The sequence below is a fragment of the Loxodonta africana genome, chromosome 7 (assembly GCF_030014295.1).
Source record: "Loxodonta africana isolate mLoxAfr1 chromosome 7, mLoxAfr1.hap2, whole genome shotgun sequence".
NCBI classification, from domain to species: Eukaryota; Metazoa; Chordata; class Mammalia; order Proboscidea; family Elephantidae; genus Loxodonta; species Loxodonta africana.
The window spans coordinates 109,283,492-109,300,349 of record NC_087348.1 but is presented as its reverse complement, the minus strand read 5'-3'; the positions used below and the strand labels follow the sequence as shown (position 1 = coordinate 109,300,349).

At 33.8% G+C, this 16,858-nt stretch overlaps 1 protein-coding gene across 1 annotated transcript in view; it reads left to right on the top strand.

Annotated features, from left to right (window-relative positions):
• The window catches only part of CHORDC1 (cysteine and histidine rich domain containing 1), a 32,595-nt gene extending 16,989 nt beyond the window's left edge, over positions 1–15,606 (top strand). The window contains exons 3-11 of the mRNA XM_003415581.4: positions 2,430–2,486; positions 3,754–3,911; positions 5,990–6,093; positions 6,744–6,802; positions 10,586–10,656; positions 11,665–11,770; positions 13,662–13,781; positions 14,228–14,290; positions 14,550–15,606. Coding sequence (XP_003415629.1) covers positions 2,430–2,486; positions 3,754–3,911; positions 5,990–6,093; positions 6,744–6,802; positions 10,586–10,656; positions 11,665–11,770; positions 13,662–13,781; positions 14,228–14,290; positions 14,550–14,696 — 885 coding nt within the window. The 3' untranslated portion in view covers positions 14,697–15,606. The remainder of the gene's footprint in view (positions 1–2,429; positions 2,487–3,753; positions 3,912–5,989; positions 6,094–6,743; positions 6,803–10,585; positions 10,657–11,664; positions 11,771–13,661; positions 13,782–14,227; positions 14,291–14,549) is intronic.
• Positions 15,607–16,858: the final 1,252 nt, after the last annotated feature.

Here is a 16,858-nt window from a genome sequence, read left to right as displayed (position 1 = left end):
AAGCCAGGATGATCCTTAGAAGTGAAAATAACACACATTAGCAGGAGAGTCCAATTCCTGGAGGAGGCCATCATGCTTGGTAAAGCAGTGGGTGAGCAAAAAAGGAAGACCCTCAACAAGGTAGATTGACACAGTGGCTACAACAGTGGGCTCAAACACACCTACTTTTGTGAGGATGACATGTGACTGGGCTACTTTTCATACTGTTATACATGGGGTCCCTGTGATTTGGAACTGAGTCAGTGGTACCTAACAACAACAGTCTTTACAAGAAGCAGATCACCATGTCTTTTCTCCCTTGGAGCCTCTGGTGGATTTGGACCACCAACATTTCAGTTAGCAGCCAAGGGCTTACCATGGTGCCACCAGGTGCCTTGGTGCCTCCTAACAAACTTTTATGTGGGTTGAAACTAGTTCTTTGGGAATATTTATTTTTCTTTTAGGGAATTTTATCTCTCCTAGACTGTCTTCTGTGGAGTTGTTTTTTTAAAGGTATCTTTTTATTTTCTTTTTTCTATGGTGTTTTCCTCTTACTCCTAACCATTGGCATACTTCACGTCTCTGTATTTGGCTTCCTGTTTTCTCTCAGTTCATTTATTTGTGTCCTTAAATGTCACCTTTATGCCAGTGATTCCTACAACATATTTCCACTAATGTGCCTCATTGGCAACTTCAAACCAGTTTCTGAAGTGAACTCTTGTTCCAAAAATAGTTTTATCTCACTTCTTTGCTGTTCTTAGTAATACCACTAACATTCTCTTGTCATTTAGCCCTTTGCTCTGCTCTTACTAAAAAACTCTTACTACCCCACATTAATCACACCAAAATTTTAGTGATTTGACTTTGAAGTACTTTTTCTCTCTCTTTTCTAGTCCTACTGTTTATTATTATCTAGAGTCTTAAACATTTCTTGAAGACCTAGACTTTCTAAGTCTATTGGATTTCACAGCCCAGTAGATTTCAGAAAAGTTGCTAGTTGCCTATTTCGCTTAGAAGTGAAGCATTTCATTAACAAAAAGACCTTTTAGTATTAAAATTTTAAGTGTGTATTCAGAGAAAAGGAGAATTCTTTTCAAGAAAATACAGCAACTTTATACCCACATATGTAAAATTATCCTTCTTATTTTATTGAGCCCTGGTGGCACAGTGGTTACGTGCTCGCTGCTAACCAAAAGTTTGGTGGTTCAAACCCACCTAGTCAGTGGCTTTGCAGGAGAAAAGACCTGGCAGTTTAGTCCTATAAGGATTACAGCCAAGAAAATCTCACGGGGGAGCTCTGCTCTGTCACATTGAGTCTCTATCAGTTGAAAATCAACTTGATGGCACCTAACAACAAAATAGAACCCAGACTGACATTTGGGAACAACAGGCCTATCGTTCTTGCATGTATGACCCTCAGTATTCTTCAGTGTGTCTGACATAATTCTGTGTATGATTAAGATGATAAAAACTTTTTCTCTTGTAGGACTTTTCTGATGACTATTTTCTCTGCTCCTTAAGCCCTAGATTTAAATTTGTGCTAATTGTTCATGTGTACATGAATTTAAAGTAAAATTGGATTTAAAATATAGAAAAGTTTGAATTGTAGAATATTTTTTTTTAATGTAGTTAAAAAAAAGAAAAATCTGGAAGTGCATACTGTAAAAAAAGAAAAAGAAAAAAATTCTTCATGCTGTCTCTGAAGATACAGTGAGGTGTAAGTGGAGATGTGCAAAGTTGCCCCTTATTCTTCATTTGTGATATCCTAACTCTTAAGACTGTTACGTTTTTATTTCCATAATACATCGGATTTATAGCTGATAATTTTAAGTCACTTTTTTTCAAACAACTTGGTGTTTTGTTTGCAGGTCACATACTCTTATAATTTCTGTACTTTTAAGCTTTTCACTGAAAAGAGTGTGTAACTTTCAGTAACGATGCTTAGGCTGATTACTTTAATCTGTGTTCTGAAAGTAAGTAAAATGCCTGTTGTTGAGGGACAGCTACAGTGGATTTTGTTAAGAGACTAAATTATTATAATTATTATTCTTGACTTACTGGATTTTTTAAGAATAAAGCACCTTCAGTTGCTTCTCAGATCCTTTAAAATATATGCTGTTCTTAAGAATTATAAAATATTTTTCTTCTAGAAACTGGGTCCTATTCTTGAAACGAGAAGCAAATTCTGTTTTCCTATTTTAAGGTTTATCCTTTCATGACAGGTCACAGCACAATTTTTAGAAATTATTTTTTTAAAAACAAAAACTAAATATTTCTCTTGAGTTAAGTGTACCATTTACAACACTTTGAAACTTTGATATTTATTTATATACACATACGTATGTATATACATGTATGCATACAAGTCATTTTGGGATTCAATGATGTAAGTGAAAGAGTATTAGGAGGTTGTGGTTCCCACACAAATTTTTTTTTCTTATATTTCATAGGGTTGGTCTTGCTGTAAGAGAAGAACAACTGACTTTTCTGATTTCTTAAGCATTGTAGTAAGTATTACTTTTTCTTTTTTTTTAGCCTAAATTATATCCCAATAAGTAAACATTTTAGGAAGCTCCGTATTTAAGGCATCTGATATCTGATACCTGGCCCTGTTAACTTGCAAACCTTTCTTTTAAAATGGAGCACACATCTCCTTCCATCCTCTAAAATAAGAACTTTATTTGGCTGTTTTAGAGATTAAAGTTTCAAGGTATTAATTACCCAGTTTGTCAGTTTCGGTTTGTTCTTGATGTTAGTAGTCTTGAAAGAACATCAGAGAGAGAAATAACTGACAGCAATTTAAAACATTTTAGGTTAAGAACAGTTAATTTTGCATGAAGCCTGGTACATCGTCAGGTTGCACCATTATTCTGTATACCACTAAAAAGAAAGTAAAACCATTAATAAACTGATAGGCCACTGATTGTATGATTTCAGAGATATTAAAATGTATGTGTGACTCAATGGAATGTGCCTAGCATTTGTTGAGTATTTACTACCTACCAGATGTGCCAGGTACTGCATACGTATTATTTGATTTAATCTTCTCCAAAAATAATAAAAATTAAGGTGCCATTATTTCTATTTTACGGATTAGGTACTGAGATGAAAAAGATTAATTAACTTCTTCAAGGTCATGTAGTTATTTTGTAGAACAGGGGCTCTTTTAAGTAAAAGACTTTTTTGCTTATAAATGATTTACAGAATTATCTCTGTGAGGTTCTCCAGAATTTGTCTTCTGCTTCCTGTGTGGGAGACCGGTTTTCAGTTCCCAGGCAGTGCAGCTCACGTGCAGCCAGCACCACTTCTCTCAGTGAAGGCGTGCATGTTGCCCTGATGCTGAATAGGTTTCAGTGGAGCTTCCAGCTTAAGATGGAGTAGGAAGAAAGGCCTGGCGATCTACATGAGAAAACCAGCCAGTGAAAACCCTGTGAATAACAACAGTTTGATCCACAAGGTCACCATGAGTCAGGGGCCAACTCTACAGCAACTAACAGCAGCAATAACAAGTCAAGAAGCTTAGGCTGTGTATTTAATGGAGTAAGTTAGGTCATTATTTATGAAATGTAATTCAGAGGCTTAAAAAAGTGCTTTGTTCAAAGTGAGGACTAATTTACAAATGCAGCAAATCTGGAGTCATTTTGTAAAATAAGTCAGTATGATAAAAGTAGAAAAAACGTTAGAATTTACAAGTAAAGATTTGAAAAAAACAGTGTCTCTGTAATGGCACATAAAATGCTAAAATAACTCCTAATGAATGCTTTTTACTAACAGGGCTGTACAAAGGGTAGGCATAGTAGTGAAAAGCCACCCGAGCCTGTCAAACCTGAAGTGAAGACTACTGAGAAGAAAGAACTATCTGAATTGAAACCTAAATTTCAGGAGCACATCATTCAAGCCCCTAAACCAGTAGAAGCAATAAAAAGGCCAAGGTATACTTAATAGAATTGTCTGTCTGTGTCAAACTTGAATAATAGCGTTTGTTCATTATGATTTTGCATGATACCATTTGTACCTACTGTATAGGCCACTAAGTTTCGAATCATCTTGTTTTCTTTTAGATTTGCCTTTAGTTTTTATTCCCCCTTAATTTAAGGACATGTGCAGAGTAAAACTTGATTACAGAATTGCTTGTTGTACCATCATAATTACACTCAGGCAGGGGAGTCACACATCTTCCTTGTGCTTTGCCATGTATTTTTTTTATCTGTTGCATAGTGAAACTCTAAAGGAATTATCCTTGTTAAGGAATCAGTTTGAGTTGAAAAAACTCAAAGACCTTTATTTCATTTCTTCTGTTTCTTGCTTGAATGTATTCTAGGACATCTCTGACAGAAGGGTATTTAGTTCCCATTCAGATAATTCCAGGGAAGAAGAATTTACTTTTACCTCAAAACAGTCGATTTTGTTGTTACTAGGTCATTGTGTAAGTTTTCCTTGTATTGAGCCAAATTCTGCTGTTTTTCATTTGTGTTTATTTTACCATTTAGAACAAACCTTATCACCTCTACCTTTAGATGCCTGAAAACTACTTTAACTGATAATTCATGAATTTTTATTGCATTTGGTGGCGTATCTGTTAGTCTTAAGATACTGTTTTCCCATTTTGCAGTGAAATTACACAGATTGTTCATATTCATCTTCTGATCCACTAGAGATTACTCTCTTTTACATTCTGATACATGCATGTCGGACACTAGTGTTAAATGATCTTCTTCATACTGAACTTGAGTACTGAATTATTTTAGAACTGATGTTCAGGTTTAAAGAACATGTGATTCTGGCCCAGAATTGTTCCCTGTTGAAATTTTTTATTCATGCTATGAATTCACTTCTAATTTTCTTTGATTTTACTTAATTTTTAGAATATTGAATAATACAGGACCAAGATAAAAAAGCTAAGAGGCTTTTTTGTATTAATTGTTCATTAACACCATGGATACATTGTTAGAGAAACTACCTAGACTGTCTCCACCTTATTCGTAATTGAGTGACTTTATCATATGCCTTGCTGGCAGTTGAAAAATATTATCAGAAAAAGATAAGAATTCTTGCATGACTCATTCTTAATCTCTTCTTAAGTAATAAAGTGAAGTCTATGAAAATCGAAAGTATGAGATGGGCTTCTGATAATTTTACTTCAGAGGAAGTGAGTGAAATTAGATATACCTACTCCTCATTTATCAAATGTCTGTTATCCAACATTTTGCATTCACAACAGTACTAAGAAATCTACTGTCTGAGTATTTTGCCCATTAACAAGGAGCCAAGGCGAGAGATGGAGGAGGTCTAGGTTTGTGAGAGGAAGTGAGGCCCTGCGGGCCACCAGCAGTTCATATTGCCAGGTTGGGCAGAGGAGCCAGGCCAGGCCCTCAGCAAGCACCAAGCTGGTGGGCAGTGAGCCCAGGAGGTGGAGGTGGACGTGGCAGGGCCAGAAGGAGGTGGCAGGAACTGGGGCTGCAGGAGTGAAATATGTTAGAGGATATTGGGGGTTTTTTAGCCCTACTGAAATTGCCTTGCAGTACAGTTGTATCTGCATCATAGCTCCACGTATTATCATCCATGGACAGTGAATTAGCACCACTGGCAGAAGTGAATACGAATTCACTTAGTTTCTATCTGTTGCCTGTTTGTTATGTGCTTACCATTGTACTTGAGCATAGGATGTACAGGTCACATCTTGGTCCCTTCCTTGGGAGATACTCATCTTGACAAACTTAGATACCTGGTCTTCACTTCTTTTCCATTACCCATACTGATTAATACTTGACTGTGCAGGCAATAGCATGATTATTTGAGACTTAATGTTTTAATATAAGAACCTTTTTTTGTTGTTAAAGATTAGAAATATATACACTGTAAAGATTGTTTATAAAATATTTTTAATGGGGAAAACTTGATTCACAAGGCATTTGGCTTCTTATAAAGAGACTTAAGTATATTCATTTTGAGTTTAAAGAAGTATTACGATAACATTCATAACGGTAATGATGATTTCAAAATTCTCCAGCCCAGATGAGCCAATGACAAATTTGGAGTTAAAAATATCTGCCTCCCTCAAACAAGCACTTGATAAACTTAAACTGTCATCGGGGAATGAAGAAGATAAGAAGGGTAAGATTCTTTTTGGTTGTAATTATTTTCCATACAATTCACCAGTCATCTAGAAGAGATACCAGTGGTATAGTTTTCCGAATATAAATACGAAAAATCAGTACATTATAGAAAAACATTCTCCCCTAAACGCCAGCAGTACCCACGAATGAATACGTGGTTCATGCCGTTATATCTTTCATTGAAAACCTGTTAATTTTAAAGTTTTGTTTTTCTTCTGTGATTCATTATCTTTTTAATACTGAATTTTCTTTGATAATTGTAGCTATTTCACTGTGCATAATGTAAAATGTTTTCAGTATTCTCTGATCTATACCTAATACTGGAAGAAAAATACCCTTTCGTAATCTTTCTTACAGGTTTAAGATATTGGATGTATCTTTTACATTATAAAATACGTGTGCTATTTGTGGTATATAGATAAAACCTAATCACAGTAGTTAGTTTCTTATGAGTTTTTTAAATATATTACCTGAAAGTTCACACAGAAAAATTGATCAAGATTACTTTAAAATACCTATCAATTATTTCCTGTAAAAAGTTTAGATTTTTTTCGAAAGACTTGCTGTATGTAGAAGATTACTTTCTAAGAATGGAGCTGCAGTACTCTATCTTAATGTTTCTAATTTGATTATCTGTGTTTGTTTTAGAAGAAGAAAATGATGAAATTAAGATTGGGACCCCGTGTAAAAATGGAGGCTGTTCGAAGGTATATATTGTGAAACTGTTGTATCGTGGATATAATCGTTTTGCTTTGAAAACAAAAGGTGCAATTCACTGACTCAGTTCAGCAAACATTTGGATGCCTATTGTGTTTTGGGCTGTTTATGGACTAGAGCTATGAACATGGATAAGAGACACCCTCTGTCTCTGAAACACTATATCTTATAGAAAAATCTACTGTGGAAATAAACAGTTTTATTTAACATATATTGAGCACCTACTTTGTGCTACATGTTGTTTTCAGGGGCTCTGGATCTAGTATCAAATAAAACAAAATTCCCTGTTCTTGTGAAGCTTTTACCCTATTATGGGAGCAGGATAAAATAGAAGTAATTAAAAATATTATAAATTCAGGTAGATAAGAAAATAAAGCAGGCTAAGTTAATAGAGTGGTTGTAATATGAAAGCTATTTAAAAGAGGTTCAGAAAGTCCTTTTTGAGGTGGTGACAATCATAAATTTAAATAATGTAGCAGATGAGTTATGTGAATGCCTGGGAAGAGTGCTGTAGATGGAGCAGCATCTTCATGTGTAGAGGCTGTGGCATTAGTGTGTTCAAGGAATAGCAGGATCAGTGGGGCTTGGTCATAGGTTAAGAAGGTAGGGATAACATGAGTAGGCAAATGCCGGAAGGCAGATGTGGAGGCCTTTATAAGCCATGATGAAGAGTTCGGGCTTTCTAAATATGATGGGAAGCCATTAACTCATTCTGAATAGGGGTTTTAAAATGATTTCTTTGGCTGCCGGGTAGCAAATGTATTGTAATTCTTCAGGAGTAGAATTAGGAGGCAGGAAATCAGGATGCTGTTGTAGAAGGCCAGCCAGTGGGATTGGAGTGTAGAATTGTTGAGAGTTGAAACAAGAAGGCAGAGTGTTCCTTGACCTCAGCTGGCAATGTGGGCATCAGGTGAATCAAATTTTCTCCAACTCTGCATGGACTAGAAGGGCCACAGAAGTACCATGAGTATTGATTTTAGGTTTACAGATAGATTTTAGTGAGTGGGTAAATTCATAAATATATAGTCTGCAAATAGTGAGAATCGACTATATGTTCACATGTAGATAAGGTAGGAACAGCACATAGCAGGAAGTGATGAATTCTTGGCATAGGGAAGATAGTTCAAGTGGTAGAGTAATGAAGAAAGGTCAAGGAAAAAGCATCCCAGATTAGTTTGGAAAAATGAATCATTGTTTTGTAAATGGACAAAAAGGGAGAAGATATTTCAGACAGATAGTAGCGTAAAGAAAGCAGTAAGTAGGTAATAACACTGGTATAAAATTTGTCAGAGTTGAGATTCAAAGAGATGAAATAGGGGCCAGATCATGAAAGGCTCTGCTGCTGCTGAGAAGTTAGATCTTTCTTTAGGTTATGGAAGCCATTAAAGGGATTTTTCATCTCTTTTATTAAAGTAGAACATTAAAAAGTATGCACGTATAAGTTTACAGCTCAAGGGATTTTCGAAAGGTAAACACATCAGCATTGCAGAAGTCTGCTTTATGTCACCTCTTATTTGTTACTCCTTCCCCTAAAGGTAACCACATTTTTCTAGTAACAGATTAGTTTTGCCTGTTTTTGAGCTTTATATAAATGCAATCACAGAACGTACATTGTTGTGTCTGGCTTTTGTTTAATGTTACGTGTTTTAGTTTTATCCCTGTTGCATGTAGGCATAATTTTTCAATTGTATTGCTTTATTATGTGTCATTATTTGAATGTAATACAACTTATCTTTTCTGCTGCCTTTTTTTTTTTTTTTTTAATACTGTTACAAATAATGCTATGAACATTTTTGTGTGACCTTTTGGGACATACACATTTCCATTGGGCATATTATTAGAATTGGAATTGCATGGTCATGGAGTATGTATATATTCAGCTTTAAGATATACTTTCATATAGTTTCCAAAAATCCGATAAACCAAACCTCTTGCTTTCAAGTTGATTCTGACTTTATAGGACAGAGTAAAACTGCCCCATTGGGTTTCCAAAGAGCAGCTTGTGGGTTTGAACTGCTGACCTTTTGGTTAGCAGCCAAGCTCTTAACCACTGGGCCACCAGGGCTTCAGTTTTCCAAAGTATTTGTATTAGTTTACACTTCTATCAGCAGTATTTGAGGGTTCTATTTCTTCCAGATCTTGGTAACAATGTAACACAAGTCTTAAATTTTAGCCATGTTTATTTGGTCATTTCAGTATCCTCTTTTGTGAAATGTCCAAAATCATCCTCCTTTTTTTCTATTAAATTGTTCTTTTTCTTAGTGATTTGTAAGATTTCTTTATATATTTTGGTTGTGAATCCTTTGTCAGAGAGACATTATGCCTTTTCATTGTCTTAATGCTGGCTTGGTAAATAGTGACTAACCTAATTTTAATGAAATCTGATTAATCTTTACCTTTATGACTAATTCTTTTTGTGCCCTATTTAAGAAATCTTTTGTTTCCTTCATGGCTGTGAGTATTCTATATTATGTTCTACAGGCACATTTGGAAGCAAACCACCTATTACTGATTATTGTATAAGATGTGAGGTAGACGTAATTAACGGACTTCAGACAGGAGAGTGATACTTGTTTTATTCAGATAGTAGAGAACAGAAATTGAAAGCAGAGAAATTAATTAGGAACCCGTTAGTATAGTGTGCCTAAAATCTGCCTGTGATTATGAGGAAGGTTAGCAAATTTAACTGATAGAAATTTTCAAGTCAAGTTGACGGAATTTCATAGTAGAAGGAGAGGAGAAACTGAAGAGGACTTAATGGGATTTTGCTTTGGGAGACGGAGTGGATTTGCTGCCATCATATAAGAGTATGAGGTTTGAGGGGCAGTAGTGATGAGTTCAGAGCCTAACACACTGAGTTTTATGTACTCGTGGAATATCTTTAGGAGGTAGACTTTGTTGCAGTTGAGTTGATTACCACTCATGGCGACCACATGTGTTAGAGTAAAAATGCTTCAGAGGGTTTCCATAGTTGTAATCTTAAAAGGAGCAGATGTCCAGTCCTTTTCTTAGTTGGTGGGTTCAAACCACCAACCTTTAGGTTAGCAGCCGAGTCCAAACCATTTGTTCCACTTAGGAACCTATATACACCTAGCACTTTGGATTTATGAAAAGTAACCATACAGAATTTTATTTTCTGTACTTGTAGGTAGTTGCTATAAATAACAAAATAGAGAGAAAATATACTGCTGGCCGTATCCATGTATTTTTAACATTCCTTTTTGTGAATTCATCTGTAGAGTGTTCCCTAAAAGCAATGCAACATGGGTCTTCCAGACAGACCTTGATTGTACACACAGGTCTGTAACTCATTTTACTCTTTGTTGGGGATGAGAACTCATCGTTACTTTATCACTTCTGGAATTTTTTATTAGATTTTGCTGATTAACCTATAATGCCCAGGAAGAGTGTGCTGTACACGTAAATCGTGCTGTAGTTATATTTTTGTCAAAGGTAATTAGCTCTTGTTTTTAGCATTTAAGTACCTGAATATGCTTGGATGGGACCTCATACCCAAAAGGTTGAAAGCATCTTAATACATCTTATTGTCTATTTCTCTAGTTACCTTTCACAGGGACTTGAGATTTAATGATGTTCAAAAGGGACTCACTTTTCAGTAGGTTAAAGAATGGCCTGGGGTGAATTTATGACCATTCTAAGTAATTGTTCTTTCTTGAGCATCCTGCCTAGTTTGTAGAGATCACCAGTACTACAAATATGTGTAAGGTATAACTTAAAGATATGTGGCTTTTTTCCTCTCCATTCTGTTTTAGACGTATCAGAGTCTACAAAGTCTAGAAGAAATCTGTGTGTATCATTCTGGAGTACCTGTTTTCCATGAAGGGTAAGCATGACTGATTAAAACACCTTATGGTAGGGTTTAAGAAAGTTAATATTCCTTTAAGCATTATTTATTGTGTACTGTTATTAAGCATTTATTTGTCATTTAATCTTCACGATAACAGAAATCTGGGTTTTGTCTTTTACACATGAGAAAATTGAAACAGGGTTACAGCTATTAAGTGATCATTGTGGTTTAAACTCTGTGTTTTTCCTTTAATACCCATATATTTCAATGTGACGCTGTTTGTATTTGGGCTGAATTGCTTTTTGTTTTTTTGGTTGGTTGTATTTTAAAGACTGCCCTGCACATTGCTGGAATTCTAGAGATTTTTTCACTGGGGCACTAAGACTGCAACATTATGAAATTCAAGAAGACTCATACTTTCCCACAGCCCTCAGTTGAGAAGCACTCTTCTATATTATCCTGTACTTTATAGAAACGTAGTACTGCATTAAAGTCTTCCATTCTCTTTCCATATTCCTTGGGACCCAAACCTTAAGTTTTGTCATAATTTTTGTTTTACTCTGTTGAATTTTTCTCTAGTAAATAATAATGGATTTCACCTACTTTGACTAGCCATCAAAGGTTGTGTAAGCATTAGTTTTTAATTTGTTTGCATGTTTTCCCTTGGGTTTTTCACATGTGAGGATTTTAAATCTTGGGCATACTACAATTTGGTAGCTTCATGACAAAATTAGGGTTTGAGGCATCACTAAAGCCGATTTAGAATTTTGTGATGGTTTTAAGTGTCTTTACTTAGGAGCTCCAGAGTTGTTATAAAAACTCACATTCTGGTCCTTAAAAAAATTAGTATTCTCTGAAATATATCTAATTTTAACTGTGTAGTAGCTTTTTTTTTTTTTAGTAGCTTAGACAGTAATAGAATACTAAATTTGCACACCCAGTTTTTTGTTTTTTTTTTTCTTTAATCACACTTGCTGCTGTTAATACTCCTGGACTTGATTATGAGATTTGATTTCTGAAATACTTTTCTATTATAATTTAAAGGATGAAATACTGGAGCTGTTGTAGAAGAAAAACTTCTGATTTTAATACATTTTTAGCCCAAGAGGGCTGCACAACAGGGAAACACCTGTGGACTAAAAAGGATGCCGTAAGTAGTCTTTTCAAAATAACACGCCTGATTTTACTCGTCTGAGTCATTTTGAGGCATTCGAGATTATTCTCTTTCAATTAAAAAAAAAAAAAAAACTTCCTTTTCTCAAATAGTAAGTTTTGATGTGCCTAAAACCTGAAATTAATCCTAGTTGGAGCATTGTCCTTTGAGTAGCGTAGCCATTGTGTTTGTGTTGATGCAGGCTTATAGGTTTCTGTGAAATAATTAAGTCTGCCAAAATTGAACCATCTTTGTTTTATTCATAAAATTTACTCCATAGCCTGTTCCCACTTTTTTTTTTTTAAAACCACTTTGCTCTTTATTAGATGTTGCTTTCAGACATCCGATTCTCTTTTGGCCACTTAAACTTCATTCAGCCATTTACAGATGCACAAACACTCCATCTAGTGGTCAAAGAGGAGGATTGCAGACTTGTTTCATTGGAATTCTTTGAATGCCTCTGCTTGCCACAGGGAAATTTATCAAGAGGAAAAAGAAAGCATCAATTTGTACTCCCTGGACAGCTTTGTAAAAAGACTTGGGGCTATGCAAATAATTCCCCCAAAGCCCATTAAATTGTAAGAAGGCAAGCAGTTTTAATTGCTAAATAAATGTTTGTGTGTTGGATATTTTTAATGTATTTTATAATACATTAAGCCTTTTGTGCGGTATTTGCACTAATAACCTCAATATAATGAACCTATTCAATATATAAATATAGATAACCAATGATTTTTTACTTAGAATATAATTGTAAATTTTAAGATCAGTTTAGAGAGTCATTTATTCAGTATTTGATTATTCTGTAATTGTTTTTTAATAACACATGGTTGGATAGGTTTTTCTTTTTTTTTGAGGTTGAATATTAGAAATAAACCCCCAGTTGTAGTAAGCCACCTACCACAAAATTTTCAGGAATGTCCTATAGCAAAAAGGCCTGCCTGTATATTTTCTCCAAGGTCCAGAAGTTGTACTAATTTGAAAAAAATAACGTTACTCTTACTGAGTTCAGAAGTTTTCAGAATGTAACCCTTGGCAGAGTTTTTTTGTTTTGTCTGTTTTCATTTATGCATGCAGTTATCAGGTATTAAGTGTCTAAGCCACTAGCTACAGGTAAAAAGCTGAGTGATAAATATCATTTAAATTCAATTAGTGTAATTTTACCAAAATGTGAAGTATTGCTTTTTTTTTTTAACATAATAGTGTCTCAGTTTCTTCAATTATGTGCCTGCATTTACTCTATTTTAAAAAGAAATCACCATTTGTCTCTTGAAAAAAATTATTGATACAGCAATATACCACTGGTACAAAATAATTTTCATAATAGTAATCAAAAGATTACATCTCCAAATTCCCACCTTTTTTCTGCCTGCAAATATGAGAGGAAAATAATTATTCCGTAACAACAGCAGGTACTTAAAAGTGGTCAATTATTTTCTTCCCAAATTCTGATTTGTAGAAAATAAAGTGAAAGTCTGTGCATGAGATTAAGACGTTGGATTTATCCAGCTAAGGAAATCTCTTTCTTGCTTCAGCCTTCAAAGAATGCTTTTGTGACTATATGTAGTAGATTATAGAACGTTAAATTTATGTAAAATTTAGTAGGAGTTTTTAAATTGTTTTTTTTTAGTGTATGTTATACTGTAGCCGTAAAACAGAAAAGGAATAAGGATGTTCTTGATAAATTTATAAAACTATATAGATTATTTGCATCATGATATATTTTATTATTTAAATTTTTTTGCGGGAACTTCAGAAGTGACTTGCCCTGAGAACAGTAAATGCTCAGTGCTGCGTGATAATTTTTTCTCACATAGACCAAATTTCCTTTTTGACGATTTAATTTCCTAGCACTTTTTAAATTTGTCAACTTTCTCTTATAATACAGGGAGGAAAAGTTGTTCCATGTAGGCATGACTGGCATCAAACAGGAGGTGAAGTCACCATTTCAATATATGCTAAAAATTCCCTTCCAGACCTTAGTCGAGTAGAAGCAAATAGTACATTGGTAAGTATATTAGCATAAATATCTTTGAGTAAGAATTGTCTTCTACACATTATTATTTATATTAATTTTTATAAAATATCACTCTAGTTTGAGCTGGTTTTAAGACAAGTTTTTAAGATTTTTCCACTTGAAAAAATTTTTTAATTACTTTCCCGTAAACTATTTTAAATGAAAAGCTGTGCCTAACATTTTTTTTTTTTTTTTTTTTAAAGCATTCTGGAGATACTATAGTAGCTTAGAATATTTATCAAGGAATAGAATGTTACTTAGCTCTCAGTATAAAATTTCAAGTCCATTTTTCTTTTATGGTTTTTCTCAGGTGGAAAAAAATACAACATTGGTAGTTTCTTACAGTCTTACAATAGCTTAATTTTTATGCATATCTTTGTGTTTTTATAAGTTTCAATTGGAATTTTATAACTGACTTGCTGTGTCTTCGTTTTCAGTTAAATGTGCTCATTGTATTTGAAGGAGAGAAGGAATTTCATCAAAATGTGAAATTATGGGGTGTAAGTATGATGTAGCCTACAGAACTTTTTCTGATAATTTAAGATATATGTAAAATAAAAAGATAATACGTGAGTAAGCATTGTTGCAAAGTAGAAGTATACATAGAGCAAGGTATCTTATCAGAAAGTTTAAATCTTGGTATAAAAATGGCCTTAGAAGCTTGAGGGTTTAGGATATTAGCAAAGGCAAGATCAGTATTTTTATTTGAGACTAATAAAACTACCTGTGTTTACTTTAATTCTCTTTGATACGTTGCAGGTGATTGATGTAAAACGAAGCTATGTAACTATGACTGCAACAAAGATTGAGATCACCATGAGAAAAGCAGAACCTATGCAGTGGGCAAGCCTGGAACTGCCTGCAGCTAAAAAGCCAGAAAAACAAAAAGAAGATACAACAGATTGAGTGGGAGAGAAGGGGAAAAGAAACTTTTTATTTTGGAATTCCTAATCGTGCTGAAGTGGTGGCTTGCTGCTGTAATCTTTTCTTATTGAAGTCTGGCATTTCAGGGTTAATAGTAGGTTCTTAAAAACCAAAGTCAAATTGTCCTTTTGTGCCCCCCCCCAATCATCTGTTTGAGTTACATGAGGTTAAATTGTTCATTTCTCCTCAGTAATGGAACCATAGGTGTGTCTTATACTTGAAGAAGCTAGAAAATAGCTCATAAACATAGTACAGTATTTCCTAGTATAAGCAAAAAAAAGCAAGCAGGCATTAAAGAACATTTGTCTTTGTTCACATGTCTTTCTGTTATTGCATAATTAGTAAAACAAGATAGAATGTCAGATTTTTTTATTTTTCATGGATTTTTGTTCCTATAATACTTGAAAATCTTTAAGAGAGAAAGTTCTGCATTGTTTTTTTTTCCATTTGGGACGGTTACGTTGTCTAGGAGGATTCTAAGGTAGTATAAGAGAAACATATACATTGGTTAAAATTAAAATTCATTTACAACAATTAAAAAGTTGCATCAGTAACCTGTATCACTTGCCCCAAAAAACCCAGTGCCGTTGAGTCATCACTTGCCCAGCAGTTGTAATTTAAGAGTATAGGAGGCATTGTAAATAAAACTGTAGAGGTATTAATTTAGTTAAAACTCAAACCATTTTATAAGACTAAGCAATAATGTTAAAAATCTTTTTCCTGATTATTTAAAGATCTTTGTATGGTGTTACAACTAGGTTGTACCTGATTTACAGCCCATATCCTCTTAAAACCTTTATTGTATGGTTACATATTAAGAAGAAATTATATTTGGCCTCACTGATAGAAAACTGTATCTATAAAATTGTAGACATAAAGGCTTGTGAAAATACATTAGAGCGTCAGAAAACTAAATATATAAGCTTTGCTTTATAATAACTGTATTACCTGTTAAAAAAGATAATTTGTTTTGGAGTCACTTCTTAGGATTTCATGAAAAGCTTGACAATTCTAGGTGATACATTGTTGAATATACATTATGCTTTATTTGTATTAAATCTAGGTATCACAGAATTAGGTTATTTATGCTGATTGAACTCACTATAGGACAGGTTACTTTTTGAAGCAGTGCAGAGCTCAAGAAGAAAATTAAAATGAAGAAATGTTATGAAGACCATAACTATCAGAACTTAAGTTTGGGCATGAATTATATAGATTAAAATTATTCCTCAAACCCCTTGAGTGTTTTTCCTTACTATTAGGGGAATTTGCAAAAGTGCAATTTTAGTTAATAGATTAAGGTACTAGTATATCTCATTCTACTACCCTTAGCAAATAATTATCAGATGTTATATAATTATTAAAATGGTTTAGCTCTTGTTACAAATATAAACTCAAAAAATCTGGCAACCAGCAACAGCTCACTATTATGATATCAACATATGATAGCAAGAAATTTGGGGCAATAAAATCTGGATCCAAATAGAGTATATAAAGCCTAGCACTTAGGGTTATATTTGAATTTTTTTAGAAGGTATCATGATTTAGGGACATGAAAGTGTATTTATTGTTGTGGGGATATGTTGGTAATTGATTCAAGGTAATGATTAATATGCTTTTTTCTTAATGTCATCTTGAAACTCTTTTCCCCTAAACTATTTTAGTATGTTATATGAAATTGAACTATTCTTTAAACCAAGTGGATTGTCCACCTCAGAGTTACAAAGCACTGATTGATTTTTTTAATATTATATATTAGTCTCATTACATTAGTGACCATTTTATTTCCTTTCTTATTCCTAAGAATCTCTGAATTTGTTACCCAATTTGATAAAAATCTGAATAATACTTGTCTTAGACCCATACATAAAGGGATAAAGTTATGGTTAGATAGAATATGTTTTACTCTTATTCTGTCAAAAAATTAATAAAAATTTCTTAAGTTAACCTTTATTGAGTCCTTTCTCAAGAAATAATGCTATCTATGTCTTTTTTTATGTCTTAGCATTTAAAGTAAATTACTGTAGTTAAGTATCAAGTCTAGATTTATTCTTTTGGTGACTAGATTGATGGTTAAACTAAGCATGGGAAACTTAAAATGTTTTTTCTTGCCTGGGACATTTGGTGTAACATAAAGGAAGTAA